The sequence below is a fragment of the Ovis aries genome, chromosome 1 (genome assembly GCF_016772045.2).
Source record: "Ovis aries strain OAR_USU_Benz2616 breed Rambouillet chromosome 1, ARS-UI_Ramb_v3.0, whole genome shotgun sequence".
Classification (NCBI taxonomy): domain Eukaryota; kingdom Metazoa; phylum Chordata; class Mammalia; order Artiodactyla; family Bovidae; genus Ovis; species Ovis aries.
In genome coordinates, this window is record NC_056054.1 from 100,514,390 (window position 1) to 100,539,969 (window position 25,580).

Here is a 25,580-nt window from a genome sequence, read left to right on the forward strand (position 1 = left end):
TTGAGGGGAACCGGATAAGAAGGCTGAGATCTATTTGGAAACTGATAATTGCAGTTACCCTATCCTTTTCCTTTATCACTGTGGCAGGAGTCAAAAGTTGAGAACACAGATGTGGGTGGAGGGGCTAGTGAGCAGTGCCAACAGAGGAAACAAACAGGCTGCAGTTTGTGTTTGACTCAAAACGGTGTTGACTAACCCAGCACACCCTGGATCTGGGGTTCTTAGCAAATTAGATATTCCAACATTCCTTCCTTTCCCTTCCCCACTGGATCCCTTTCTTGAGAATTAAGTCCTCTGTCACCTAATTTGTGGGAAGGAGGAGATAAGACTTGAAACTTCCTACATTTTTCTTGGGGTGTTTCAGTTGGAAAGTGTAGAAAGGAGATGGGTTTCCTCCTCCCCTGGCTAGAAATCCTTTGCACCTACATAAGGCAGTACTCAAGGTCTCATGTTTTCTAGGCGGCCAATCGTTGCCAAGGGCAGTAGCGATTAGTAAAGTATTACGTTGGAATCTTGGATTTTCGGTAGTGGGCCATATAGTTGTACAGATAATATCTAGGACCTTCCTTCAAGGTACTTAAGTCTTTGTTTTTGCTACTTTATTTCAGCATCGAACTTAAGTTGACACTGGCTCCTGTGTTCAGGAGATTTCATGTTTTCTTGAACTGACCAACCAGGGTCATTTAAAAGGCGTGGTGGCTGTATTTCTCTCGTACCGACTCAAGAAATGTCTTAGGAAAGGACAATCTTATTAGAGACTTTTTAGGGGAGCCCAAGGTTTTGTTTTCAATTTATCCCCATGCTCTGGCTAGAATGTCTCCCCCTCAATTTACTCAGCGAAGTTGGCTGGACTATCTCTGTAGTATATTTAAAGCAAAGTTAAAGTTTGGCCCCATCCTAGATCTTTATTACTAAGGGGGGAAAGATTTTTTTAACCTAACCTCCCCACAGCACCTACTGTAGCTTTAGCCACTCTGCTAGTTCTTTGGGCCTCAAAACCATTTGGTGGCAATGATACAAAGCTTTCTTGTATTTTACCTTCTTATATTTCTCCTTTTTCCCTCAATATCTTCTACCGCTTTGGTGTAGGGAAATTTTGCTTCTAAGAATGAAAATTTGGAGGTATGTGTTGCTCTTGATAACAAGAGGGAAATGTACTGTACTTTTCCATGGAGAGAATTTTTACAAACAGTTAAAGATGATAAAAACAATACCTGCTCAACCAAAGCTGTAACTAACAGGATGTCTATTCTAAGAGTGGAGTAAAGCTGAGAGTTTTCTCAAAATTGATTCAGGGTCTAGTGTACCCTTTTCTGAGGAGTTCTTTTCCCTAGACTTCTATGAAACCTTCTGGCATTATTTCCTAAACTCTGCTTTTTTCCTTAACCTTAGACTAGTAGAGGTTATTTGGTAAGACGCCTCTTTGCCTGTTTTCTTGGCTTTTTATTAACTTTCTCTCCACCCTATTAAAGGCCTCTTAGGGCCCAAAGGCTCCTAGTTCTGTTCCCTGGAGAGAAAAAAAAAAGATGAGCTACCAAACATGATGCATGGTGGTGATCCTGGTCCCTGTGAGACAGCATAACGTGTTATAACACTGGTCCTGCATTCAGATGGAGTGGGGCTTGACTTCTTTGAGAGTCATTTTCAACATTTTGAAGGGACTGTAAGAACTACTACTTGGGGTTCTCGGAATTCAGTGAGATAGTGAAGCATGGCACTTGGCACATAGTGGGTTGTTGAGTAATATTCTGGTGGAAGGGAGGAGCAGTTTTAGCAACAGATATTTCCCCAGCAGGCTAATTGGCTAAAATTCTGAGGCTGAGACGTGCTAGTCACAGATCAGAAGTTGTGAAGACCCAGTGGTTAATGTGTTGGCCTTCGCTAGCTTACTCTTGCCTGCTTGCTTGCTGGCTTGCTTGTGACACAGGCAGGAATGGAATAACAACATTCCTTCCTTCACTGCAAACCAGATCACGTAAGTGATGAAGTAGCAGTTGATTGGCATCCCGTAGCACCCAGCTCAGTGCATCGCACATAGCAAGTAGTCAGTACATGTTTGAGGGATGAGTGCAGGCAGCTATTGTCTGTGACTGTAATTAATCTACTTATCCCACTATCCCTCTACTATCCTCCCAAAGCAGAATGGTTAAAGGTGTGTGTCAGTATACAAGTCCTATGGGGTTTCAAGTCGGTACAGTGGTCGGTATATTCTTAATTATTTATGATTATTTATGGAGTAGCTGCCATTTTGTTGCATGCAGTGTGACACTTCCCTGTCCCTTTTGGCGCAGAGCCATAGGAAGAGTTCTGCCTGCTGCCACACTTCCTGATTGCCATTTAAAAAGTCTCCCAACCTTCTCCCAAACTCACACACATACAAGTCATCTTCCTCTTCCACACTCTTGTCTATTTCTTTTTGTATTTCAGGGTGTCTAACGTGCCAGAAGATGGAGCCAAGATCCGGAGTGGTGCCTGTGACTCAGATCAACTGCTGCCTCTCCAGACAGAACCTCTGGAAACTTAGATTAAACACCTTTCTATGACAGCTCTTCCTCCACAATGCTTGATAACATCACCATTGGAAACTTGAGAACCTACACCAAGCATCCCCACCCCCAGGTGAGGGGACTAATGGGAATTACTAAGAACCTCACATCTGTCCCTAAATCCATTTCCCTCATACTTTACAAATCTGGTTGTGTTTCAATTTTACTATAGAAAACAAATCAAATACACCTAGTCCTGTGTTCTGGATATAGCAGGGAGGGCTAAAGGAGAGCTAGGATGGGAATTAGAGGCAGTCTTGGTTGGAAGCAGAGAGCTAAGGTTCTAGGGTTAGGCACTTCTTTCTGAGCTGTTGGAGGAATGGTATTGGGAGTAAACTCTTATTACCAGAGAAAGTCTGTTGTGGTAGAAGAATGTGAAACTTGGATTCAGAATCCAGCATCAGTTGGCATTAAACCACTTACCTTCTCTGACCTTAAATTCCTCATCTGTAAGATTAAGGGGTCTCTAAAGGGCTCTCTTTAAGCACCATGAGTATGAAGGGATGCCAAAGAATGCCTTCTGCAGATTCTTTGCTCTAGCCCCAAAGTGGGTATGTTCATTTATTCTCATAGCTTGTCACTAGTGTTGCCCATTACTATGTACTGTGCAATATATTAGACAATATAAAATTAACCTTAATTCAGAATTAGAACTATTATTCCCATTTTATAGATAAGAAAATTGAAGTTCAGAAGTTTATTTTGTTTGGGAGTGTCTGGTTTTGTCGCATTGCCTGGCTTGTGGGCGCTTAGTTCCCTGACCAGTTCCCTGTGGCTTCTGCAGTGGAAGAGCAGAGTCTTAACCACTGGACCGCTAGGGAATTCTAGAAGTTAACTTACCCAAAATGACACAATCCCCAGGGTTTACACTAGATCTGTCTTATCTCAAAGTATATGCTTTTATCTGTTTCCTACCTGCCAGTGAAGACTGTAAAGTATGGTTAAAAGGAAATGACTACCCTTTCCGATCTGTTTCTCTTCCGCTTGCATTCTGGGAAATTTTCCTGCCCCTGTCCTCGAAGCCGCAGGATACCTTACTGCTCTTTTGATCTGAAACTGCAGGTCTCTGGATTTGCCCACGTGTGTAACAGTTTAGGTCTTCCGGTCAGGCGGAACCACCCACACCGCCGCTGGTGCTGCGTGGGGTGTTCCTCCTCCGAGTTCCTGGAGGTGGTCCCAGATTGGAGTGGCAGCTGTAGTAACCAATAGGCATGGATATTGTTGGGCCAGACGTCAATGAGGAATCTGGCGAAGGAGAAGCGGAGATCTTTTGAGTATGTAGCACCGGACTGAGGGAAAATGGGGCTGTATCAGAGGTGTCGGCGGCTTCGGTTCCCAGGGTTACATGCCTGCGGGCTGCACACGGTGCGTGAGGTACCCAAAAGTTCCGAGCAATATTGGACCCAGCCCAGCGGAACCCCCAAAGTGTAGGCTCTTAACCCTGCTTGACACCGCCTGCTCCCGCCCAGCGGCCCCCAACCGGACTACCCTGGCCCTTAGATGCGCCATTTTTTCCCTCGTGTTGGCAGCCTGGGGAGCCTAGAGCTCCTAGCCTCTAGGGCCCTGTATCACCCAGTGTTTTTAAAGGCCCAGGATTCGGACCACGGCCACTTAAATGTTCTAATTTCGCGCGGTCCCAATCCCAGGAAGGAATGATGGAACCTGTGTTACTTGTTAACATCTTTCCCTCCAGGCAGCTGTGCCGACCCCTCCACACTGGTTGGTAGAGCGGCTTGGCTATTTTGAGGAGCTATGGACTGCTCAGGTAAAGAGGTTAGCAAGCATGGCACAGGAGGAACAGCGGACTATTAAGATATCACTTCCTGGAGGTCAGAAAGTCAATGCTGTAGCATGGAAGACAACTCCTTACCAACTAGCCCAGCAGATCAGGTACTAGGCTCATTCTGCACCTACCAGGATAATGCTTCTATCTCTGCTTTCTCTTTCTCAATTTGAGTAGGGGAAAGACTTTGTATGTTTATCCCATCCTCCCCAAGATAGCATTTCCTGCCAATTCCTTTTCAATCTGCATTAGTTTCAGTCTCTGACCTTCCTCCATTTGGCGTGGAGGGTGGAGGGGAATGATAAATTATATTGCTCCCGTAACCCGTTTCCTCGTGCAGGTTTGGAGTTACTAAGAGATTAGTTCCTGTCTTCGCCTTTGGATAGTAACCTTGTCTTTTTCTTTACCTGTATTCCTCACTGCTGAAGTTCAAACCTGGCAGATACTGCAGTGGCTGCTCAAGTGAATGGAGAACCTTATGATCTGGAGCGGCCCTTGGAGACAGATGCTGACCTCAGGTTTCTGACATTCGATTCTGCACAGGGGAAAGCGGTAAGCTTCTTCCTTATCGGGGATACAGTGGCTACTAAACTAAGAGATGTTTAAGTAGGCATTTCTAGCATTTATTTCCCTTGCATCAGTTTCTCCAAGTGCAGTTGGGAGGCTTACGGCATATTGCTTGCCTTGACTGGTCCTGGCTAAGCTGGAAACTTAGGATGAAAGTTTTTACTTAGCCTGGGTCTATTAAGCAGTGACCATTTGTGCTAGTGAAAGGGAGAGAATTAAGTTGAAAATAGATAATATGCCCAGTTAGCCCCCCAACTCTTGAGACCTATAAGTCATCAGTAGCACGTTTTTAATTCTAGTGTGGCTTGCACAACTGGGCACATGACCTGGCTTCCCCTCCACTTTTTCATGTCAGCTTGGATGGTATGAAAACTGACTAACCTCCTACTATGCTCTGGAACTGGAAAGCAATGAGGAGTGGGGCTTACTGTTTTCTGTGCGTTGCTTCTAGGGGCCTTCTTTCTTTTATATTCAGTTTTGTTGTTGTTTATTTGTCTTTTACTATTCAGCAGTCACCCCCAAGCTCAGGGGCCACATTTTGTGATAGTTACTCATAACTGGTTCACATCAGCTTTTCTGAGGAGGTCAGAGAGGTAGGGGCTAAAGAAGGCTATGAACTCATGAACTCCTTTCTTGTGAACCCAGGTATTCTGGCACTCCAGTACCCATGTCCTGGGGGCAGCAGCTGAACAGCTTCTAGGTGCTGTCCTCTGCCAAGGCCCAAGCACAGAATGTGGCTTTTATCATGATTTCTTCTTAGGAAAGGAACGGTGAGTAATGCAAGGAAGGAGGAGAATAATTCTGGGGTGCTTTTTTTTTTCAGAGATATCACCATATTTTCTTTTTCTTTTTTTGAGGTCTAATTGACAAATACAGTTGTAATTTATTTAAAGTATAGTTATGGTGATTTGATATATGTCTACATTGTAGAAGGATTCTCATAATCAAATTATCACATGCTTTTTTGTATGTATGAGAATGCTTAAGATCTACTTTTAGAGAATTTCAATTATACAATACAGAATTTATCAACTATAGCCACAGTGCTATAAGTTAGTTCCGCAGGCCTTATTCCTCTTATAACTGAAAGTTTGTACCTCTTTACTGGGATGGTTTCTGAGGCCTTTTCTGGAGCCTCATGCATGTTCAGTTTGGAGGAGAAAGAAAACTGGGGGCAGGGTCCCTCCATGCCTCAGCTGTGATATTGGTATCACCGTCTCTATTAGTCCATGTCCTTCCTTCTCTAAATCAGCTTGAAACTTACCTTCTCTAGCTTTTATGTATTCAACTTTTACTTCATCCCTCATTACTGTTGCTCTAGTTTTGTTTATCCAGATTGCCTGCATGCAACATTTAATTTCATACCTAGAGCTGTTTTCCTCCAGCTGTAAACTTTGAACCTGATTTCCTATTTATTTTCCCCTAGTCTCTTTGTCTTTGCCAGTAACTTTAGATGTTTCCGGAGGGCAGGATTCACCCCCTAGCCAGTACCCAGGTGTGTCACCCAGGTGTTGCTCCCTAGCAGACAGAGGCCAGCCAACCATCCTTCGTCTCTCCAGGACAGTCAAGGGCTCAGAGCTGCCTGTTTTGGAACGGATTTGCCAGGACCTTGCAGCTGCTGCTCAGCCCTTCCGGAGACTGGAGGCTTCCCAGGCTCAGCTTCGCCAGCTCTTCAAGGTAGGGTGGAGACACACAGATTTAGGAGAATGATCGAGAGGTGTGAGGGGAGGAGTGGCTCTCTCCGGGATGTCTCTGTGAAAATAAAGGCTTGTCATCGCTTTCCCCTTCTTCCAGGATAACCCCTTTAAGCTTCGCTTGATTGAGGAGAAGGTGACAGGCCCAACAGCAACAGTGTATGGGTGAGAGCTGCTGACGCTGAGAGGAACAGGGAGAGGCGGGGCTGCGCTAAGGAAGGCCGGGGCTGGCGTGGGGGAAGAAGAGAGGCTGTGGTGCTCCAAAGGAATGGCACTGATGTTTATCTCTCACTGCTCTCTCTGTGGAGCAGTTCTTTGCATCTCTTTCTGTCAGCTAAATACCCTGAGAGGGAGAAACTTAGAAGCTCAAGAATTTGGAAACCACTCACTGGCCCCTTCCTTCTCCCAGGTGTGGCATGCTGGTTGACCTGTGCAGAGGCCCCCACCTTCGGCATACTGGACAGATCGGAGGCCTGAAGTTGCTGTCGGTCAGTCATGAGGACTGGGTTAGCTTGAGATGCCTGTGTTTTCACTGGAGTGAGTTGAGGAAGGGGAAGGTGATTCTCAGCCCCTTCTCTACTCTGATAGCTAAGGGAGGAATCTGGAAGGAGAAAGAAACTTTGTCCCTGCCTTCTAGAAACTTCCCATCTAGTGACAGATACTTGACACCCTGCCAGGACCCAGAAGCCAATTCAAATTCCATAGTCAGACATTACCACCAAGAGAGATGGCAAAGGAGAGCATAAACAGACTGGACAGGGTCATTAGGGAAGACTCCTGAGGGGAGAGCAGGTGTGGAACACCATTTGACAGGCACAGAGAGAATATTCTTTTAAGTCAGAGGCCTGCCCTTTATAAAAATACCGCTCCTGGGCAAGGTGAACTGTCAGTTGGAGTAGGATCAGGAAGCAGGGAGTGAGGGGAGAGGCACATAGGTAGAGCAAACCCTGGACTGAAAACCTAGGCATCTGCTCTGAGTTCTGTCTCTGCCACTGATAAGTATATGGCCTTGGGTAAATCTCCTTGCCCATGGTCCCCAGCTGTAAAATGAGGCTGTTAATTCCTGTCCTGCCAGTGGGGCCATATCATAGACACAAAACCAACTAACACAAGAGAAAGTGAGGACAAGTTAAAAGTACTATAAAATGCAGGCCGTTTCTCATTAGTACTATTGTTCAAGGAACGAGAGGCAGAGGCATTTGAATTTCATGGATCTAGGAACAGCGTGGGAGATTGGGTTTTCTCATGACTGTGTGGGAGCTTGATAAGGGGATGGGTGGACTTAATATTTGACCGGTGCTTAGGGCTACTTCCCTGTGCCATTGTTGATTAGAAGGGGAAGGAAGGAAGTACAGGGGTGCTGGTAAGATAGTGCTGGTGAGAATGCAGAGGTGACCAGATGCAGTTAGAGTTGAGCAGTACATGTGTAGAAACCAAGGCCCAGGTACCGCCAGGGTGGTAAGCATGTCAGGGGTTGTCTGGAGGATTGGGTGTGCATCCTGCTGCTGGGGATGGTGGGAAAAGTGAGAGAGACGAGATGGAATTGTTGTCAAGTGGGTGCCTGCGATGCTTGTGCCCAGAGTATCATCTGAGGATTGAAGGAGGTTGGGTGGGTTCCTTCAGTCCTCATCTTCCCTTTGACTCCCTCTGTCCTCCCACAGAACTCATCATCAGTGTGGAGATTTCCAGGCGCCCCAGAGACGCTGCAGAGAGTGTCCGGCATTTCCTTCCCCACGGCAGAGGAGCTGAGGGCCTGGGAAGAATGGAGGGAGGACGCAGAGTTACGGGACCACCGGCGCATTGGGAAGGTGTAGAGACTGGGGGGATGGCGGCGGAGGAGGTGTGATGATAAGGGTTGCAGAGCCAGGAGGGAACCTGATCTGTGAAGTTGGGAGCAAATTCAGAATCCCACAAACGGAGCAACTCTGTCAAGTAATCTCTTCTGGGTTTTCAAGCCCTGCTTTCACCTTGAAGTGATATTGCTGATTCCAACTCCAGGAACAGGAGCTCTTCTTTTTCCATGAACTGAGCCCTGGGAGCTGCTTCTTCCTGCCTCGAGGGACAAGGGTGTATAATGCACTGGTGGCTTTTATCAGGGTAAGGAGGACCCATGTTCAGGATGACTGGAGAGGGACTGAGGGCCTAGAAGAATCCAACTGTTAAAAAGAGAGGAATTAGAAGTTTGAACATTAATACCGTTGAGTGCACGTGTGCTAAGTCACTTCAGTTGTGTCTGGCTCTACAGCCGCAGGTACTGTGGCACACCAGGCTCCTTTGTCCATGGAATTTCCCAGACAAGAATACTGGAGTGGGTTGCTATTTCCTTCTCCAGGGGATCTTCCCAACCCAGGGACTGAACCCACATCTCTTATGTCTCCTGCATCAGCAGTGGGTTCTTTACCACTAGCGCCACCTGGAATGATAGAGTGCAAGTGACCTTAATCAAGAGCAGTGCGTCTGCTATGGGGAATGTAGAGAGGGGGTGTGGTAATTACTAGGTGTAGCTGTGATCAGCATGACTTGAGGGCCCAGGAGAGCCACACAGCTGCCACCCTGCCTCTGCTCCCCAGTCACTCTGGTCTCCCATGTCTACATCTCCTCTGCAGGCTGAGTACACCCGCCGCGGTTTCTCAGAAGTGAAAACCCCCACGTTGTTTTCTACGAAGCTCTGGGAGCTGTCAGGGCACTGGAAGCATTATCGGGAAGACATGTTTGCCCTGCAGCCACCAGGCCTGGACAGGCCCTCCAGCTCTCAGAGCGACCACTCTGCCAGCCCCGCCGCAGACACACTTGCCCTCAAGCCCATGAACTGCCCTGCACATTGGTGAGCTGGGAGCCAGGAGACCTGGTTTCTTCTGGGGCTAGAGCTAGGCAGCCGGTTTGCTAAATATTAATAGAAGGCACCTTGGAATAGTGTTGGAACCCTGGATTCGAGTCCTGAATCTGCCTTCTCTCTCCCCATGTGAATTTGGGGAAATCATCGTACCTCCCTAAGCCCCAGTCTCATCATGGGTAATAGCAAGGGTTTGGAGCTGCTGTCTCAGGTTCCTCTTTCAGTTCAATGCCTGTCACAGAACAGGGGCACAGGAAGTGGTGTCTGTTATTGTTACTGAGAAATTCACTTGAGAACCAGGCAGGATTAACGGGACTGAGCAGGAGGCAGGGTCAGGCCTGAGAGGGCATCAGCTGATAGTGCGAAGAAGGGAAGTGGAGGGCGGGGAGCAGGTCTCCAGGGTTAGTTTTCCCTGTGGCCCTGACTCTTCCCCACCCCAACCTCAGCCTAATGTTCGCCCACCGGCCCAGATCCTGGCGAGAGCTGCCCCTGCGACTGGCCGACTTTGGGGCCCTGCACCGGGCTGAGGCCTCTGGCAGCCTGGGGGGCCTGACCCGGCTTCGGTGCTTCCAGCAGGATGACGCCCACATCTTCTGTGCACCGGATCAGGTGGCCCTTCCCCAGCTCCACTGAAGCAGTCTAAACCACCTTTCATTCTCCTTGTGAACTGCCAACATTCCTGACCCTCAGCTGCCCTGTTTATATACTATTAAGTCAGCTACATTCCATCTCCAGCTTTCCTTTATGTTTTTGCTTTCTTCCCCTCAAACTTCCACCCTGACCCCAAAGCTCTAGCTGGCACACAGCTCACCTACCCTTATTCCTCCAGCTGCAGGCAGAGATCCGAGGCTGTCTTGATTTCCTCCACTCTGTCTACACCATCCTTGGCTTTTCCTTCCACATGGCACTGTCTACCCGGCCGTCTGGCTTCCTGGGAGAGCCTTGCCTTTGGGACCAGGCCGAGCAGGTGAGTGAGTGGTAGGGAAGCAGAGGCAGACAAAGCAGTCTAATGGAAGGGGAGGGGAGGTGGGACTAAGGGTCCCTGGTGGAGGCAGCTGCTGAGAGGGTCATTGCGGGGGCCAGTGGGATATGTTGCTTGTAAAGTCTAAGGCGACATATTCCTTCTCTTGTCTGCTTCTCTCTAAAGGTCCTGCAGCAGGCCCTAGAAGAATTTGGAGCACCGTGGGATCTCAACCCTGGAGATGGTGCGTTCTATGGGCCTAAGGTAAGCTGGGAACCCAGATTAGAGTCTTACTTACTCATCTTCTGGTTTTGTTTCATTAAATGTTTAATAGACACGAAGGAATGTGTTTAAACTTGTGTAGGATGTAAAGAAAAGCAATACATTTTCCTGCCCTCATGGAACTTAGGTCTGATGAAGCTTCTGGGAGATAAAGAAGGCATTTTCAGCACCATGGGATCAGTACTGTGTAGGTACTAAGGGAGCATGTTACTCTGGAGGGTCAGAAAAGGTTTCCTGTAGGACTCTCTTTCTAATCTGAAAAGTAATTATTGGTTAAGTAAAAAGATGACTCAGGAGGGAACATTGTAGGCAGAGGCTGGGTCGAGGAGTGACATGGCAGGTTGAAAGAGGTGAAAGAAATCAGTGAAAAAAAGGCCTGAAAAGTGCCTGCTGGATATAGTGAAAGAGCTGTTAGGTTGGTTTGTTTGATTAATTTTGGCTGCACTGGGTCTTGGTCACTGCGTGAGCCTTTTCTCTAGTTGTGGCGATCAGAGGCTCTTCTTCACTGCGTGTTTCAGCATGCAGGCTTCTCACTGCAGTGGGTTCTCATTGCCGAGCACAAGCTCTAGGCACATGGGCTTTAGTAGTTGAGGTATGCAGGCTCAGTAACTATGGTGCACAGGTTTAGTTGCTCCAAGGCATGTGGGATCTTCCAGAATCAGGGATCGAAACTGTGTCCCCACTCTGGCAGGTAGAATCTCAACCCACTGGACTACCAGGGAATCCCCAAGGCTGTTAGGTTTTGAGGGGCCATTTTCCAGTAAAATGGGGACGGGGGTGAGAATCAGAAGTGAATAAATGAATATAACTCTTTCAAAAACATTGGCTCTAAGGAATTTCCTGATGGTCTGGTGGTTAGGACTGAGCGCTTTCACTGCTGAGGGCCCAAGTTCAATCCCTGGTTGGGGAACTAAGATCCCACAAGCCGCATGCGGTGTGGCCAAAGCAAACCTTAAAGAACATTGGCTTTTATAAAGGCAAAGGAGAGTAGCTGACAGATCCAAAGAGATGTTGCCTGAGGGTGTTTAAATGCTGTGATGTGAGGGAGCCTGTTTGGGTCGGGAGAAGTTGAAGTTGTAGAAGGGGTTTCAGTAGAGGAACATTTGTGGGACGTCATAAGGGATGGGATCCAGAGCCCTCCATAGACAGGACCCTTGTGCCTTTGTTTAGGAGATAGGAGGAAAGGCTGGGGTAGGTGCAAGGAAATGTATAGGTATGACAGAAGCTGAGACATTTTTCCTTTCTCATGTTGTCAGTTATTGGAATTCTCCACAAGGTAGGAGGCAGGAACATTTGCTGAGATGGGAGTGGGGAAGAGGAGAGTGGTCATGAGGGAGCTAAAGAAGGGAATTGAGGAGAAAGCTTGAGCATCCTTGAGGAGAACAGGGCACAGAGTTGGTTAGGACTGCCCGTGGCTCGCTGGCAACAGCACGGCTTCTGCTGAGGTTCACAGCGGCCCCTTGCGTCAGTCACTGTTTTTGCATCTGTAGTGTGTGGTATGCTGGGCGATGCGGGGCAGCTCTGTTGCAGGGCCAGGCAGGTGGGCAGCGAGGATGCTGCCAAGGTGGAGTTTCGTCATGTGGATGTGACAGAAGAACAACGATACCAGGGAACCTGAAGAGTGGTTATAGCTTCATGGAGAGAAACGGAGGCGGGAAAAGCCAAGAGGCCTATGAGTGTGAAGAAAAGTGAGTTAAGGAGCTGAGAAATTGAAGAGTCATTAATAGGAATAATTGTCAGAGCTGGAAGGATAGGATACAGGAATCGGAGCAGGTGTCTGACGGATTGTTTCAGAGGCGCAGCCATCCTGGGAGATGATGGGATGAAGGTCATGGCCACAGTGTGGGCTCGGGTGAAGGTCTCTGAGATGAGAAACTCGTGGAATTGAGAGGCCAGGGTGAGGCTGGGCCATTCATGTGAGTGTTGACGTCCCCTAATGTTACATCACTATTAAATGGAAAGAGCCACTGCCAGATTCTCCAGTGAGTGATGTGGAGCAGGATTCCGTGGGTGACATGTCTCTCCACACAGCCCGGGATGTGAGTAGATAGAGGGGGCGGACGTGCAGTGGAGGGCACTGGCTCTGGTTTCTCGAGTGTCCTCCCTTCTGTCTTCGCCAGATTGATGTGCACGTCCGCGATGCCCTGGGTCGACCCCATCAGTGTGGGACAATCCAGCTTGATTTCCAGCTGCCCCTGAGATTTGATCTCCAGTACAAGGGGTATGGCACCTTGTCCTCTCCCCTTTTCCCTCAGCTCACGGACTAGGTGGAGGCCCACTTCCCTTTCTACCCTTAAAACTTAGCCACATCCTCCACACCCTCCCTTGCCGGAGTTGAAGATTTCTTGGAAACTGGAAGGTAATCTCGGGTGCTCATTTTGTGATGCTTCTGCATTCTGTCCACCCCCATCTCCCTCCAAGGCAGTCGGGGGCCCTAGAGTGTCCAGTCCTCATTCATCGCGCTGTGCTTGGCTCCGTGGAAAGGATGTTGGGAGTGCTGGCGGAAAGCTGTGGGGGAAAATGGTGAGACCTTTGACCTAGATTCCTGTCCGTTCTGGCCCTCAAACCAGGCAGTGTGTGCTCCAGATCCTGCCCCCTCTTCAGACTCCAGCTTCTGTTTCCTTCTAGAATCTGCTCTCTGCAGCCACACTTGTGGTCTGAGCCAGGATAAATAGTTTGCCTTCCTCTCTTCTCTCAATCAGGCCACTGTGGCTGTCCCCGTTCCAGGTGGTGGTCATCCCCGTGGGGACAGAGCAGGAGGAATATGCCAGAGAGGTGAGGATGGGGGCCGACGCAGGGCTGATAGGCCCAGGACGAGCAATGGGAATTGCTACATGCTGGGAATTCCACATCTGAAAACTGAGCTAATTTCTCCTTGCCTGGAGATTTGTGAAAATTAAACAAGTCGGTAAATGTTAAATAGACAATAAGGTCCATGGCACAGAAGGGGCCTTGGATGAATGTTGTTCTCATTTTTCGTCTCTAGAAAGAAGTAAGGATAATGGACAGTACTAGAGCCGAGCAGCTGGTTGGTGGTGTAGAGTGGTGTCTAGAAACAGGCAGGGTCCAGCAAGGCTTGGCTGCAGGATAAGGCAGACAAGGAAGCTGTGGGGGCTGCAGAGTGGCCTCAGTGTAGAGAGGGAAGAGGGTTCGTGAAGAGACTCGGAGAGCCTGGAGGCAGAGGAAGGAAGAGCAGGTGGGGGAGCTTGAGGAAAACTGGTGTTGGGGTATTCCACCTCCTCAGCCTTCCATTAAATCAAGTTCCTATCAATGACCCTCTGCCCCAGGCACAGCAGAGCCTGCAAGCTGCGGGACTGGTCGGTGACCTGGACGCTGACTCAGGACTGACCCTCAGCCGGAGAATCCGCCGGGCTCAGCTCGCACACTACAATTTTCAGTTTGGTAAGACCTGGTCAGCACAGCCCCCCGGCCCTGCACTCTTCTGCCGGCCTGTGTGTTCTTTCCTGTCTGTCAGGCCTGGTCGTTTGCACGTTTGGGTAATTTGCGGCTCGTTCCCCGAGCTGGGCAGGAGCCAGGATTCAGCGCAGCTGAGCCGTTGGGGGCTAGGCTCTTGCACCCCCTGGCCTGTGCCTCTGACCCTCAGGACAGTTTTCTGCTGGCCCCCACCCTAACTCTTGGTGTCTGTCAGGTTAATTAGTCAAGGGAGCATCAGACAGAAAGGGACAGGAAGGGCTAATAGGACGTTAATTAGTTAGTTTTGTTTATTCTAGACCTAGGTGGAGTCAGCCCTAAGGGATGAGAAAAAGGGCCATAAGGGAAAAAGCCTAAGCCAACCGTGTACCTTTTTTCATTTTTCCAAGATTCAGAGCTCTGTCTTGAAGGCAAGAAGTAGAGATTTCTCAGCCAGATTACCTGATTCTCTAGTTTTACACACCCACTTTCCTGGTGGCTCAAACAGTAAAGCATCTGCCTATAATGCAGGAGACCCGGGTTCAGTCCCTGGGTAGGGAAGATCTCCTGGAGAAGGCAGTGGCAACCCACTCCAGTATTCTTGCCTGGAAAAACCCATGGACGAAGGAGTCTGGTAGGCTACAGTCCATGGGGTCACAAAGAGTTGGACACAACTGAGCAACCCATCCTGCCAGTCTTGGCAAAAGCTACACCATGACCCCATGGACTTACATAACGTGTCTCCCACCCTGCCACCGTCCCCTTTCTCTAATGTACATGCACACACACAGACACTTTTCTCTCTGGATCTGCTTCTTGATGTGTTTGTCTTTCTTTGGCTGACCGTACTGTCTCACCCCTGGGCTCCTGAGTGGAAGTGATAAGGCATGTAAGAAAATGTCTGGAATCTTTCAGGAAGACCAGGGAACTGGAGAGCAAGAGATAGCTAAATATATCCTTTCCCGGAACCATGTCTGAGCTCTGCTTTTCCTAAAGATTTCTGCACAGCAAAAGGAGGATATCCTCTCCTTTTGGATACACTTTTTCTAAGATTCCCAGACCTCCCTCTTCCTGCAGTGGTTGGCCAGAGAGAGCAGAGTAAGAGAACAGTGAACATTCGGACTCGAGATAATCGTCGACTTGGAGAATGGGACTTGGCCGAGGCTGTACAACGGCTACTGGAGCTGCAGGACACCAGGGTCCCAAATGCTGAAGAAATTTTCTGAGCATTTGTATATAGATGTGGCAAAGACCTGCAGGAGCCACCAGCCATGCCTTAACTGACAGGTCTGGAGTCCCTCAGACTCCTCAGAACTCGTGTGAAGGCATGAACTACTTTCATGAAGAGATTTGGTCTGGGAGAAGCTGTAGCTGTTTGGATGTGAGGAGAGTGAAACTAAATAAACTTGGGGAACTTCCCTGGTGGTCCAGTGGTGAAGACTTTGTGCTTTCAATGCAGGGGCTTGGGTTCAATCCCTGGTCAGGGCACTAAGATCTCACATGCTGTATGGTACAGCCAAAAAGTTAAATAAAAACAGTAAACTTGAAGCTAGTAGTGTGTGTCCTCATCTCTGATTCCTGACAGGGACATAAAAAGGAATTTGACTCTGTCTCCCTCTCTGCTGTCCTAGGGGCTTGAGGGTTTGAGAAGGGGCATTCCAGAGCTCTCCCTGGTTGGGGAGCTCCAGTTTGGAGGGTGTTCCTGTCTCAACTCCTCAGGGCCCTGTTTGCACGCCTGAGTTCAGCAGGTTGTCAGATGCGTTCTCCACAGAAGGCAGCACGCAAATGGAGAAGTTGGGGCACAGAATAAGGCCTTGGACCTCTCTCGCTCTGGGATTCTCAAAATCAGTTTCTCTGGAGTTGGGTGCACCTCCGTTCTGAGTCCTCTCAGGAGGCCTCAGGGTGAGTGTGAGAGGAGGAGCTGCTGGGACTGAGTCACGGCAGGAAGCTGAGGAGGGCGGGAGCTCTCTCTCGCAGCCTATAAAGAGGAGAAGGAACCGGCCCTGAAGTTCACAATAGCAGCAACAGCAAGTGGACAGGCAGGCTCCCATCTGCCCGGCCCTTCAATCCGATCTGCCTGAGAGGACCTACTGGGTGGCCGCCCACTTGTACCTGCCCCAGGATGGGGACCATGTCCAGAGCAGCCTTGGTCTTGGCCTGTTTGACTGTTGCTTCTGTGGCCTCTGATGGAGGTGAGTTGGGCTTGGAGCCAGCACTTGGATGAGGGCCTGGGTCCAGCCGTCCTGGATGGCTCATCACCAGCACAAAGGTACCCCGCTTGGCTGGCTGTTCTGAGCAGGCCTGTGGTGGGGCTGGGTGCTGGAGCCTTTAACAGGAGGGGGAACAGGCGTACAGAAGGGGAGGGGTTAAGATTGCTGCCGAGAAATACAATTGGAGTCAAATGGACCGCAGAGAGGGCAGATAAATTCACAGAGTGAGGGACCTGCAGTGTCTGTGGGACCTATTACCCAGAAGAGAAGACCAGGAGCCCCTGGCTGCTCAAAACCAGTGCACTGACCCAGGGAACCTTGAGTGACTCCTTACCTGATGAGGAGGGGAGGGGAGGGGTTGTTACCTGTCCACAGGGGACCAGGCACAGCCCATCCAGCTCACACACACATTATCTGCTTGGATGCCCAACAGAATGTTACTGTGGAAACTTGACAGAGCGTCGTAGATCTAATCTGTCCCTGGGAGGCTCAATCTTGTCCCTCCCAGTCCTAGCCTTTCATGACTGCAAATCAGTTACAAGCAAGTCCTTTCACTGTGGCTGTGGGGGTGTTTTGCTTCAAGAGTCCTGAACCATGCAGTTCCTCAGGTCCTAAAGAGACCTAAACTAGTGAGGAGCTGAGGCTATTGCAGCGGCGCACCTCAGCTCCTGTGTGGGCTCCTCACTGGAGGCCCAAAGGCGTCTCAAGGGCCCAGGGTAGATGGGGGCGGAGCAGACGGGCAGGCAAGGCTCGGGCCTGCTCAAGGCCTGAACTGTGGGGAGAGCCCAGAAGCTCTGAAGGGAAAGACACTGAAGCAAGATTAAGGCCTCTTCCCCAGCCCCATATGTCACAGTCCCTTTAGGCCAGGACTTGGAAGACCCAAGACTTTGAGCCTGGGGGAAGTGAGGCTGTCAGATTATCACACCGAATCAGTCTTGACCAGACGGGTTATGGGCAGGAGCAATAGACTTCTGGAGTCTTGGTCGTCATAAGCTCCTGACCTCCAGTGTCTCCCCTTCCCATACTCAGGGCCAGGAAAGAGCCCCTCAAAACCACCCCTGATTCACCCTTCCTCTTCCAGGTTTCAAGGCTTCAGGGCAGAGAGAGCTGGGGCCACAGCCCCTGACCCACCCCCTTCAAGAAGGTAAGCGTTTAGGGGCATGCCATGGTACCGGGGCTCCAAGAGGAAATGCAGGCTCTGACCATCTGCCTTCTTGCCTCCAGTGGGCTATGCTGCACCCCCTTCCCCACCTCTGAGCAGAGCCCTCCCCCAGGGTCACCCTCGCAGCTCCCAGCATAGCCTGTACTTTGAGGGACAGAGTGAAGGTAAGTCTCAGTTGCACCTCTAGGTTTCTAGTCTGGCCTACACCCTGATATTCAGAATGGGAGGGGAGGAAGGGGTAGGCTACTCACACACACCCCTTTCTGTAGTGCAGCCCTTTCCCTCACAGGACGCCATCCCCCTCCAAGAGGAGCTGCCCCCTCCCCAGCTCCCCATGGAAAAGAAAGGTGAGTGCTTCCCCGTCCACCCCCTCCCACCACATCTTGCTGACATCAGCCTGACCCTTGCTCCTTTGTGTCCTCTGTGACTTTCAGGGGGTCCCCCTCTCCCTCAAGAAGCCATCCCCCTCCAAGAGGAGCTGCCCCCTCCCCAGGTTCCTATTGAACAGAAGGAAGGTAAGCGAGTGCCTCCCTTCTGCCCTTCTGCCTCCCGTGACTGATATCATGGGCTCTGGGGTCTCTGCCACTTAATAGCTGTGTAATAACCTTGGGTGAGTTACCTCTCCAAGCCTTAGTTATTACTTCATTTGTGAAGTTGGGGAAATAATACCTATTTTATAAAACTATAAGATAAATGACACAAAAGTAGTACTTATTTTCCCTTGCTTCTCCACTGAGTTCCTTTTTATCAATGAGAACTGGCCAGGCCCCTGTCTTCTAGAAGCGCCCATCCCAACATGATTTCTGATTACCTGTCTCCTTCTACCCCAGTAGACCCACCTTTGCAATATCAAGGGGAGTTGACTTTCCAATCTAAGCAGAGAGAGAGTGACTGACAGCTTTTGTCTGTCCCTCCCCCCCTTTAGGGCTCAGACCCTGGTGGGGGTGGGGTGAGGAGCAGGGATTCTGAGCCCAGGGAAGCAACACAGTGGGCAGGAGTGATTTGGGGTTGGGAGCTGTAAGGGTGACACCTTGCGTGACTCAAGTCTCTTTTCCTTTTAGTCAGTCATTCCGAAGGTAAGAGCCACAAATTCATTTCTTGTCTTTTTCTTCTGTATCCTCCCAGCCCTTTCTCCTCAACTGCAAGTTCTCTCAGTCCTCCCAACTTAATCCAGCCTTTCACTGTCCCTCCACATAGTCCCCCTTCCCACTGTTTTCCCTGTTCTAGAAAAGCCAGCTCCCTCCATGGACCACGGCCCCCCAGAGCCCGAGTCCTGGAATCCAGCCCAGCACTGCCAACAGGGCCGACCCCGAGGCGGCTGGGGCCACCGACTGGATGGCTTCCCCCCTGGGCGGCCTTCTCTGGACAATCTGGACCAGATCTGCCTTCCTAGTCGTCAGCATGTGGTGTATGGCCCTTGGAACCTGCCACAGACTGGCTTTTCCCACCTCAGCCGTCAGGGTGAGACCCTCAATTTGCTGGAGACTGGATATTCCCGCTGCTGCCGCTGTCACAACCCCACAAACCGCTTGGACTGTGCAGAACTCGTGGTAAGGGTTGCGCTCTTGATCCTCGGGGTGTCCTTTAACCCCCAGACTGTATGTGTGTGTGTCAAGGACTAGAGGCCTAGGCCTGTGTGTGCAGGAACCTCAGGTCCCTCTCATTGGCCCTCCCTTGGGCCTCCTCGTGCGCAGAAGCGTGGAGGACAGCCTCCACTTCTTTCTTATCTGCCTGCCAGGGGCCTTTTCTGGAGCCTGGGAGGAAGACAGGAGTGTGGACAGTGGGCTGCTGGACTGACCCACTCCTCTCACTCTAGTGGGAAGACGCAGTGACCCGGTTCTGTGAGGCCGAGTTTTCGGTCAAGACCCAACCCCACGGGTGCTGCAAAAAGCAGGGGGAGGCTCGATTATCCTGCTTCCAGGAGGAAGCTCCCCGGCCACACTACCAGCTCCGGGCCTGCCCCAGCCACCAGCCTGGTATTTCCTTGGGCCCCAAGCTGCCCTTTCCCCCTGGGCTACCCACAGTGGACAATATCAAGAACATCTGCCACCTAAAACGCTTCCGCTCGGTGCCACGCAACCTCCCAGCCACGGACTCCATCCAAAGGCAGCTGCAGGCCCTGACCCGGCTGGAGGCGGAGTTCCAGCGCTGCTGCCGGCCGGGGAACAACCACACCTGTGCCTGGAAGGCCGTAAGTGGGCGTCTCGGCATCCCAAGAGCCTGTCTGCCTGCCCACCCGTCTCAGACCTCTGATCCCGCCGGCCTGTTCATCCACGTACCTAGCTACCCGCTGTGAGCACGTCTGCCCATCTGCCTGCTTGTGAATGTCCGTCCGTCCACTGTGTGCCTCGTCCAAGTCTCTTCATCGTGCGCCTCCGTCCTGGCCGTGTCCACCCAGTGCCCCCCATGTGCACCTCTCTGCCGTCCACCCGTCTGGCCTCACCCGATCCTCTCCGTCCGCTGCTCCAGCACACCTCCCATGGCCGGCTCCGAACCTCGGCTGTGCTTCTACCCCTTCTACCTTCCCAGCCCCACACATCCACAGCTGCCTCTTTGCCCTTCCCTTTCAGCACCGGGGACAGGGAGTGCGCGTCTCATCGTGTGAGGCAGTGAGGGAAGCAGAGGGACAGGAGGGCCAGTGTCCAGTCGTCTGACTTGCCTTTCTCTGGCCCACAGTGGGAGGATACCCTCGATGGGTACTGTGACCGGGAGCAGGCTATAAAGACCCACCACCACTCGTGTTGCCACTACCCCCCTAGCCCCCTCCGTGACGAGTGCTTCGCCCGTCGGGCTCCCTATCCCAACTATGACCGGGATATCTTGACCCTTGACCTCAGCCGAATCACCCCCAACCTCATGAATCACCTCTGTGGAAACCAAAGAGTTCTCAGCAAGCAGTGAGTCTTACCTAGTTCTTCCCCAGTGCTCTTCCCTTCCCCCGAAACTCCCTTCTGGGGCACCCTCTGGGACACTATTGGGAAGAGCAAAATCATGGTCTGCAAACACCATTTTGGTGCCTGGGGTCACTCAGAGACCCTGACCCCTGCCCGTTTCCACCAACATAGCAAGCAGATTCCTGGGCTGATTCAGAAAGTGACTGCCCGTTGCTGTGACCTGCCGTTCCCAGAGCAGGCCTGCTGTGCTGAGGAGGAGGTGAGTGTGAGGACAGGGCTCTCCCAGGGATGCAGAGGAGGGAGAGGCCTGGCACAGCGGGCCATCGCGTCTCTGAGTACCTCAAACCAGCCCTCAGAAACGATGAGGACCAGTGGGGAGGTCTTTCTTGGTTCCGAAAGTCTTTGTCTCTGACCTGACCTGCTCCCCGCCTCTAAGCACCTATGATGGCTCCTCTGGGCCTCTGGCATTTCCAGATGGTCACATCTGTCTGTCACAAGGAGTCTGTCTGGCTGTGGAAGGCAGCCTTGTACTCCCTCTGGGCCCCAGGGGTGAGGGGATCCAGGGAGGAAGCAGTAGAAGCGGAGGGAAGGGGAACTTGGACATCCAAGTAACCAGTCCTGACTCTGACAACCCTCCTCCCCATCACCTCTTCTTTATTCTGTCATCAGAAATCAGCCTTTATTGATGACCTGTGTGGTTCCCGACGTAACTTCTGGCGAGACTCTGCCCTCTGCTGTAAACTGAGTCCTGGGGATGAACAGGTCAACTGCTTCAACACGAAGTATCTGAGGAATGTGGCTCTAGTGACTGGGGACACTAGGGATGCCAAGGGCCCCGGGGAGCAGGGCCCAACTCGGGGAACAAATAGCAGCCCCACCTCTGAGCCCAAGGAAGAGTGAGTCACCCCAGAGCCTTAGAGGATCAGATTGGGGGAACCCCACCCCACCCCACCCTTCTGGAATATGCATTACAGTAAACACCTCTTGTATTTGGCCTCTTGTGTCTGTTGTCTCACACAAACACACCCTTGCAAGCCTGCCCAGATTTTCCTCGGTGACTGGCCCCTGAGGCCCACTGCCCCACCCCACTAGCTCAGCAGAAATCTTTCCACTGGTTGAGTTGGGACCACAACTAAACAGCTTAACATCAGTATTTATCACCTTGAATTTGTTATTATCTTTCTTTGTTTTGGCTGTGCTGGGTCTTTGCTGTGTGAGTTTTTCTCTAGTTGTGGTGCGTGCACTTCTCACTGCAGTGATTTCTTTTGTTGCGGAGCACTGGTTCTAAGGTGTGTACATGGGCTCACTAGTTTCAGTCCCCGGGCACTCTAGCACAGGCGCAGTAGTTGTGGTACACAGACTTAGCCGCTCCAAGGCATGTGGGATCTTCCTAGACCAGAGATCAAACCCGTGTCCCTGCATTGGCAAGCAGACTCCACCACTGAGCCACCAGGGAAACCATCTTGAATTTATTTACACATTTAAAAGGAGTGTCCCTTGTTAGCTGGCTATCAGAATTCAGAAGTGAAAAAGTTATGATTCATGTCTTTGGTGAGCCCCCAGAATGCCACAGCCTTGCCTGACATTTTTTAATCTTGACTTTTAATCCATGGAGTCCATGTGTTTATTCCTTCAGTATACATTTATTGAATTCTTATTGATGTGTACTGTGCTAGGCTGTGGGATACCCATTTGGAAAACACACAGTTCCCTTCCTTCAGGATGCTCACATTCCGGGAAGGGACCTAGCAGGTGTGATTAGTGTTGTGATGCAGGGCTGCAAGGTCCAGTGTGCTCAGAGCACGATAACCGGCCAGAGCTGAGAGTAGGACTGGGCGCAGCAGGAGCGCACGGGGGAAGGCCGCTGCACTGCTGGGGGCAGAGCTTCTCCTGGAGAGTGGAGGGTGCAGGGGGCAGGTACAGCCCAGGAGAAGAGGTAGCTTATACAGAAGGCTGAAATGACCAGACTCCGGTGGTGGTGCCTCCCACATGTGACTGGAAAGATAAGCAGGAGCTCATCACAAATTAAGGTAGGAGGTAGATGCCCATCACAATCGGAGTTCATTCCCTGAAGACAGAAATTCCAAAATATCAATAGCAGGACAGTCGAGAGAGGAGGCTGGGCCCTGCCCAGATAAGAGATTAGAGACCACATATTCCAAGTCAAGGAGACTATCCCAACTAGAAAACTCTTTGGAGGTTAAAAGGGAAGTGATGCTACGCTACCCATAGACCTCTTTGCTGAAATCCATCTTGGTTGAGAGATACCTGCACACACAGGAGGATCCTGAGATATGCCAAAAATGGACTCAGAACCAGGCAAATTAAAATGATCGGCCAAACGAAAACCCAGAAGAAATGCCCCATATAAGTGATTCAAATTACCAAGACGATGCAACTTTCTGAGTCCACCCATATGACTATTGCATGTACTGTTCTCTTTTTCCTGCTAATAAACTCTTGTTTCACTATTTTCCGTCTCCATGGGAACTCTTCTACAAAGCTGAAGGGCCAGAGCCTTGTCACTGACCACTTGTCTAACAGCTAGGATTCTGCGCTCTCTCAGTCAAGACCCAACCTCAATCTCTAAGCCGGAACCGAAACCCTGCTTCAAGCTGCTGCAGGCCGGGCCACGCGAGTTCAGGATGACTCATCCACAAGCCTTAAAATGGATCTTCGCCCTTCTACCCACAAGGATACTGGCGGCTTCAAGCAGAATACGCGTTCAGATTTGCCTCTTACAGACAGGCAGGCAGGAACCTGGGCGGCCAGTTCAGACAGTGTCGCTCCAGTGCCTGAAGGGAGGTTTCCGTAGCCCCTAGACTGAAGCTGAAAGAACTACAATGAAGGCTCGGTCCCATGCGGACGAGTCAACTGTGATTCTGTTGCCTGTTCAACTTTCCAGAAAGCAGGACCTCCTCTGCCCAGGTTACTGAGAAAGAGGGCGGAACAAAGACCGCTGTCTTTCCCCAGTGGGGACTAGCTGAGCCCCAGCCGCTCTAAAACTGACACCAGCCGTTCCCTCCTCCGCGCTTCTACAGCCTTTTATTTATTGTTTACATTTTGCGCGCATAGTTCTTTCTAACTCATCAGCGTCTTAGCGGCTCCTTGGCCTGTCCGTCACCTCGGAGACCAATGAGCGAACGAGAAATGAGCTGTGACCCGCCCCTGCGCCGGCAACCCCGCCCGTCCGAGCCTGCACAACCCCGGCAGGATGCTCTTGTGAAGATCTAAGAGGGCGTGATCCCTGCGCGGAACTCTGGCACCTTTCCGATCGCCTCTGGAGGCCAGGGACAGGCAGGGGTTCTTTCCCGTACACCTTCCGCTCTTCCAGACCAGCTCGCGGGGTGGACCCTGGCCGGTGGAGGGATGGCCGGGCAGCTGCGCCGGCAGAGGCGCCTTTATCGGGCTCTGTCCCTTCGGGAGCTTCCCGGAGATGCTTTAGAACCGCCTTTGCAAAGCGCAGCTCCAAGTCTGGAGAGGGAGTCAGAGAAGAGAAGGATCGCGGTCCCAGCCCCCAGGAGTTTACAGTCTATCGGGGAGGAGAGGAAGGAAACCAGGAAAGCAGTAGTAAGCAGCTATGATGAAAGAGTGTCAGGTGCTAAATAAATATAAGCATTATGAGCTGAGAGTTAGAAGAAGTAATTATCTCGAGGAATGGGGTACGATCAAATGGAGGAGATGGCTTTCGACAGAGCCCCGCCAAGCGTGGATAGGATTACTGTTAGTTACCAAAGGTGAAAGTGTTAACATTTATGGCAACTCGTTGTATGGATAAACTTAAAATATAATATTAAATTCAATACAGTGCTGTGTGTCAATTACATCTCAATAAAACTGGAAGAAAAGAATAAGTAAAATTAAATGTGCTAACTTCAGATAAAGGAGTCAGAGACCCTAACTACTTGACGGGGCTGGGGAAGGTTTCCTGGAGGAATGCAAGCTTGAGTAGGGTTTTGCTGGAAGGGAAAGGGAGGATGAACAAACCACTGGGTGTATGCAGACTTCAGCTGAAGTAAACAGTATTTTGTGTTAAACAGAGTGCTAAATCTTCTGGCTATAGAGAATATTTTAAAAATTGTTCTCAAGGATTTTTAGCTCTGGAAACTTGAATGTCTATGATAGATATTCTCAGGACCTAGGTCTTCTGCAGGAGGCAATAAAGCAGGAAGTTTGGTTGATGTACTTGAAGAGCCATTAGGTAGTGAAAAATAGTGTGGGGGAGTAGCTAGCCATGAGGTTGGAAATTTAGGCTTAGTCACACTTTCTGGAAGATCTTGAAGCACTGTAGAAGTCACGCCAGGGACTTCCCAGTGGTCCAGTGGCTAAAACTCCACATTCCCAAAGGAGGGGGCCTGAGTTCCATCCCTGGTCAGAGAACTAGATCCTGCATGCCTCAACTAAATATCCAAAACGCTGCAACTAAGGCCTGCAGTCAACTAAGTAAATAAGCAAAGCATTTTTAAGAAGAGAAGCTATGCAGCCAAATAAATAAAACATTTTTTTAAAAAAGAAAAAAAGTTATGCCAACCTGGGGATAAGCGCTTGTAAAGGACTGTAAAAGAAAACTGATGGGAATGAATTTATTTTCAAAAAAGATAAATTAGATAGACAGACAAGTAGTTGGGAATAGATCAGCTGGAGAAAGGGTAAAGACTGGAACCATCTTCAATATCAATAAAACTGGGTCTGAGATCCAGGATTTTGTCAGTGGTATAGAGGATGAAAAGGGAGGGGACATCTTTTAAAGACATTTATGAGAGAGGATTGACAGGAACTGCTGCAGGAGCTGCCTAGGATGACTTCCGAGTTTAAGGTTTGGGTAACTGTAAGGTAGTTGCTGCAGGAGGGGGAGCAGGTTTTACTGGAGGAAGATAATGAGTTCAGTTTTGAAATCCTCAGTAGTCCAGCGTCCCTAGTGAAAAGCACCTTCAGGAAGAGCATATCCAAAGCCAAATTCTAAGGAATTGAGTATGAATGGAGGTGGAAAAGAGGAGGCAATATGTATAACTTGCTCTTTCACTGTCCTTCTAGCTACGTGCAAGTCTCTTAGCCCAAATTCAGCTTGTTCATAAGTGAACTCCTCTAGGTATATGGGAGATGTGAAAAAGAAAATGTAGCAATAATCTGAGGGGTGGGCATTTGGATGTTCACCCTTATGACTCAGCTGGTAAAGAATCTGCCTGCAATGAGGGAGACCTGGGTTGGATCCCTGGGCTGGGAAGATTCCCTAGAGA

At 50.2% G+C, this 25,580-nt stretch overlaps 3 protein-coding genes across 15 annotated transcripts in view; all 3 read left to right on the forward strand.

Moving 5' to 3' along the window:
- The window catches only part of RPRD2 (regulation of nuclear pre-mRNA domain containing 2), a 96,899-nt gene extending 93,182 nt beyond the window's left edge, over positions 1-3,717 (forward strand). For 2 of the 3 annotated variants that reach the window (XM_060413749.1, XM_060413755.1), the window contains one exon: positions 2,428-3,658. In XM_060413749.1, coding sequence (XP_060269732.1) covers positions 2,428-2,524 — 97 coding nt within the window. In that variant the 3' untranslated portion in view covers positions 2,525-3,658. Of the gene's footprint in view, positions 1-2,427 lie in introns of all 3 variants that reach the window. The other variant, XR_006059923.1, reaches the window with a different exon arrangement.
- Positions 3,718-3,778: 61 nt separating this feature from the next.
- TARS2 (threonyl-tRNA synthetase 2, mitochondrial) lies at positions 3,779-15,625 on the forward strand. Of its 10 annotated transcripts, none has more exons than XM_042250574.2 (18): positions 3,779-3,920; positions 4,240-4,436; positions 4,758-4,881; positions 5,542-5,666; positions 6,456-6,573; positions 6,691-6,755; positions 7,000-7,147; positions 8,252-8,398; positions 8,589-8,687; positions 9,197-9,414; positions 9,870-10,032; positions 10,253-10,390; positions 10,571-10,648; positions 12,787-12,887; positions 13,088-13,189; positions 13,369-13,441; positions 13,954-14,068; positions 15,155-15,625. In XM_042250574.2, the coding sequence occupies exons 1-18, from the start codon at positions 3,846-3,848 to the stop codon at positions 15,301-15,303; spliced, it is 2,235 nt and encodes a 744-aa protein (XP_042106508.1). In that variant the 5' UTR covers positions 3,779-3,845; the 3' UTR covers positions 15,304-15,625. The 10 variants fall into 10 exon arrangements, 8 of the variants coding, with proteins under 8 accessions (XP_042106508.1, XP_027830207.1, XP_027830213.1 ...); XM_027974406.3 differs by having other exon boundaries at positions 7,000-7,078; XM_027974412.3 differs by having other exon boundaries at positions 3,779-3,911; positions 7,000-7,078.
- Positions 15,626-16,089: 464 nt separating this feature from the next.
- On the forward strand, positions 16,090-21,337 carry ECM1 (extracellular matrix protein 1). Of its 2 annotated transcripts, XM_027974423.2 has the most exons (10): positions 16,090-16,269; positions 17,369-17,431; positions 17,512-17,613; positions 17,719-17,796; positions 17,884-17,964; positions 18,677-18,999; positions 19,266-19,640; positions 20,126-20,346; positions 20,515-20,602; positions 21,013-21,337. In XM_027974423.2, the coding sequence occupies exons 1-10, from the start codon at positions 16,200-16,202 to the stop codon at positions 21,241-21,243; spliced, it is 1,632 nt and encodes a 543-aa protein (XP_027830224.2). In that variant the 5' UTR covers positions 16,090-16,199; the 3' UTR covers positions 21,244-21,337. The 2 variants fall into 2 exon arrangements, with proteins under 2 accessions (XP_027830224.2, XP_004002503.2); XM_004002454.4 differs by lacking the exon at positions 19,266-19,640.
- The last annotated feature ends 4,243 nt before the right edge of the window (positions 21,338-25,580 follow it).

Coding starts and splice junctions, on each gene's coding strand:
- TARS2 (XM_060413769.1), top strand. CDS start 3,846: ATGGGGCTGTATCAGAGGTGTCGGCGGCTTCGGTTCCCAGGGTTACAT. Junction 3,921..4,239: donor GGCTGCACACGGTGCGTGAG/GTACCCAAAAGT, acceptor CTTTCCCTCCAG/GCAGCTGTGCCGACCCCTCC. Junction 10,649..12,786: donor GTGCGTTCTATGGGCCTAAG/GTAAGCTGGGAA, acceptor TGTCTTCGCCAG/ATTGATGTGCACGTCCGCGA.
- ECM1 (XM_027974423.2), top strand. CDS start 16,200: ATGGGGACCATGTCCAGAGCAGCCTTGGTCTTGGCCTGTTTGACTGTT. Junction 17,797..17,883: donor GCTCCCCATGGAAAAGAAAG/GTGAGTGCTTCC, acceptor TGTGACTTTCAG/GGGGTCCCCCTCTCCCTCAA. Junction 17,965..18,676: donor TCCTATTGAACAGAAGGAAG/GTAAGCGAGTGC, acceptor TCCCTGTTCTAG/AAAAGCCAGCTCCCTCCATG.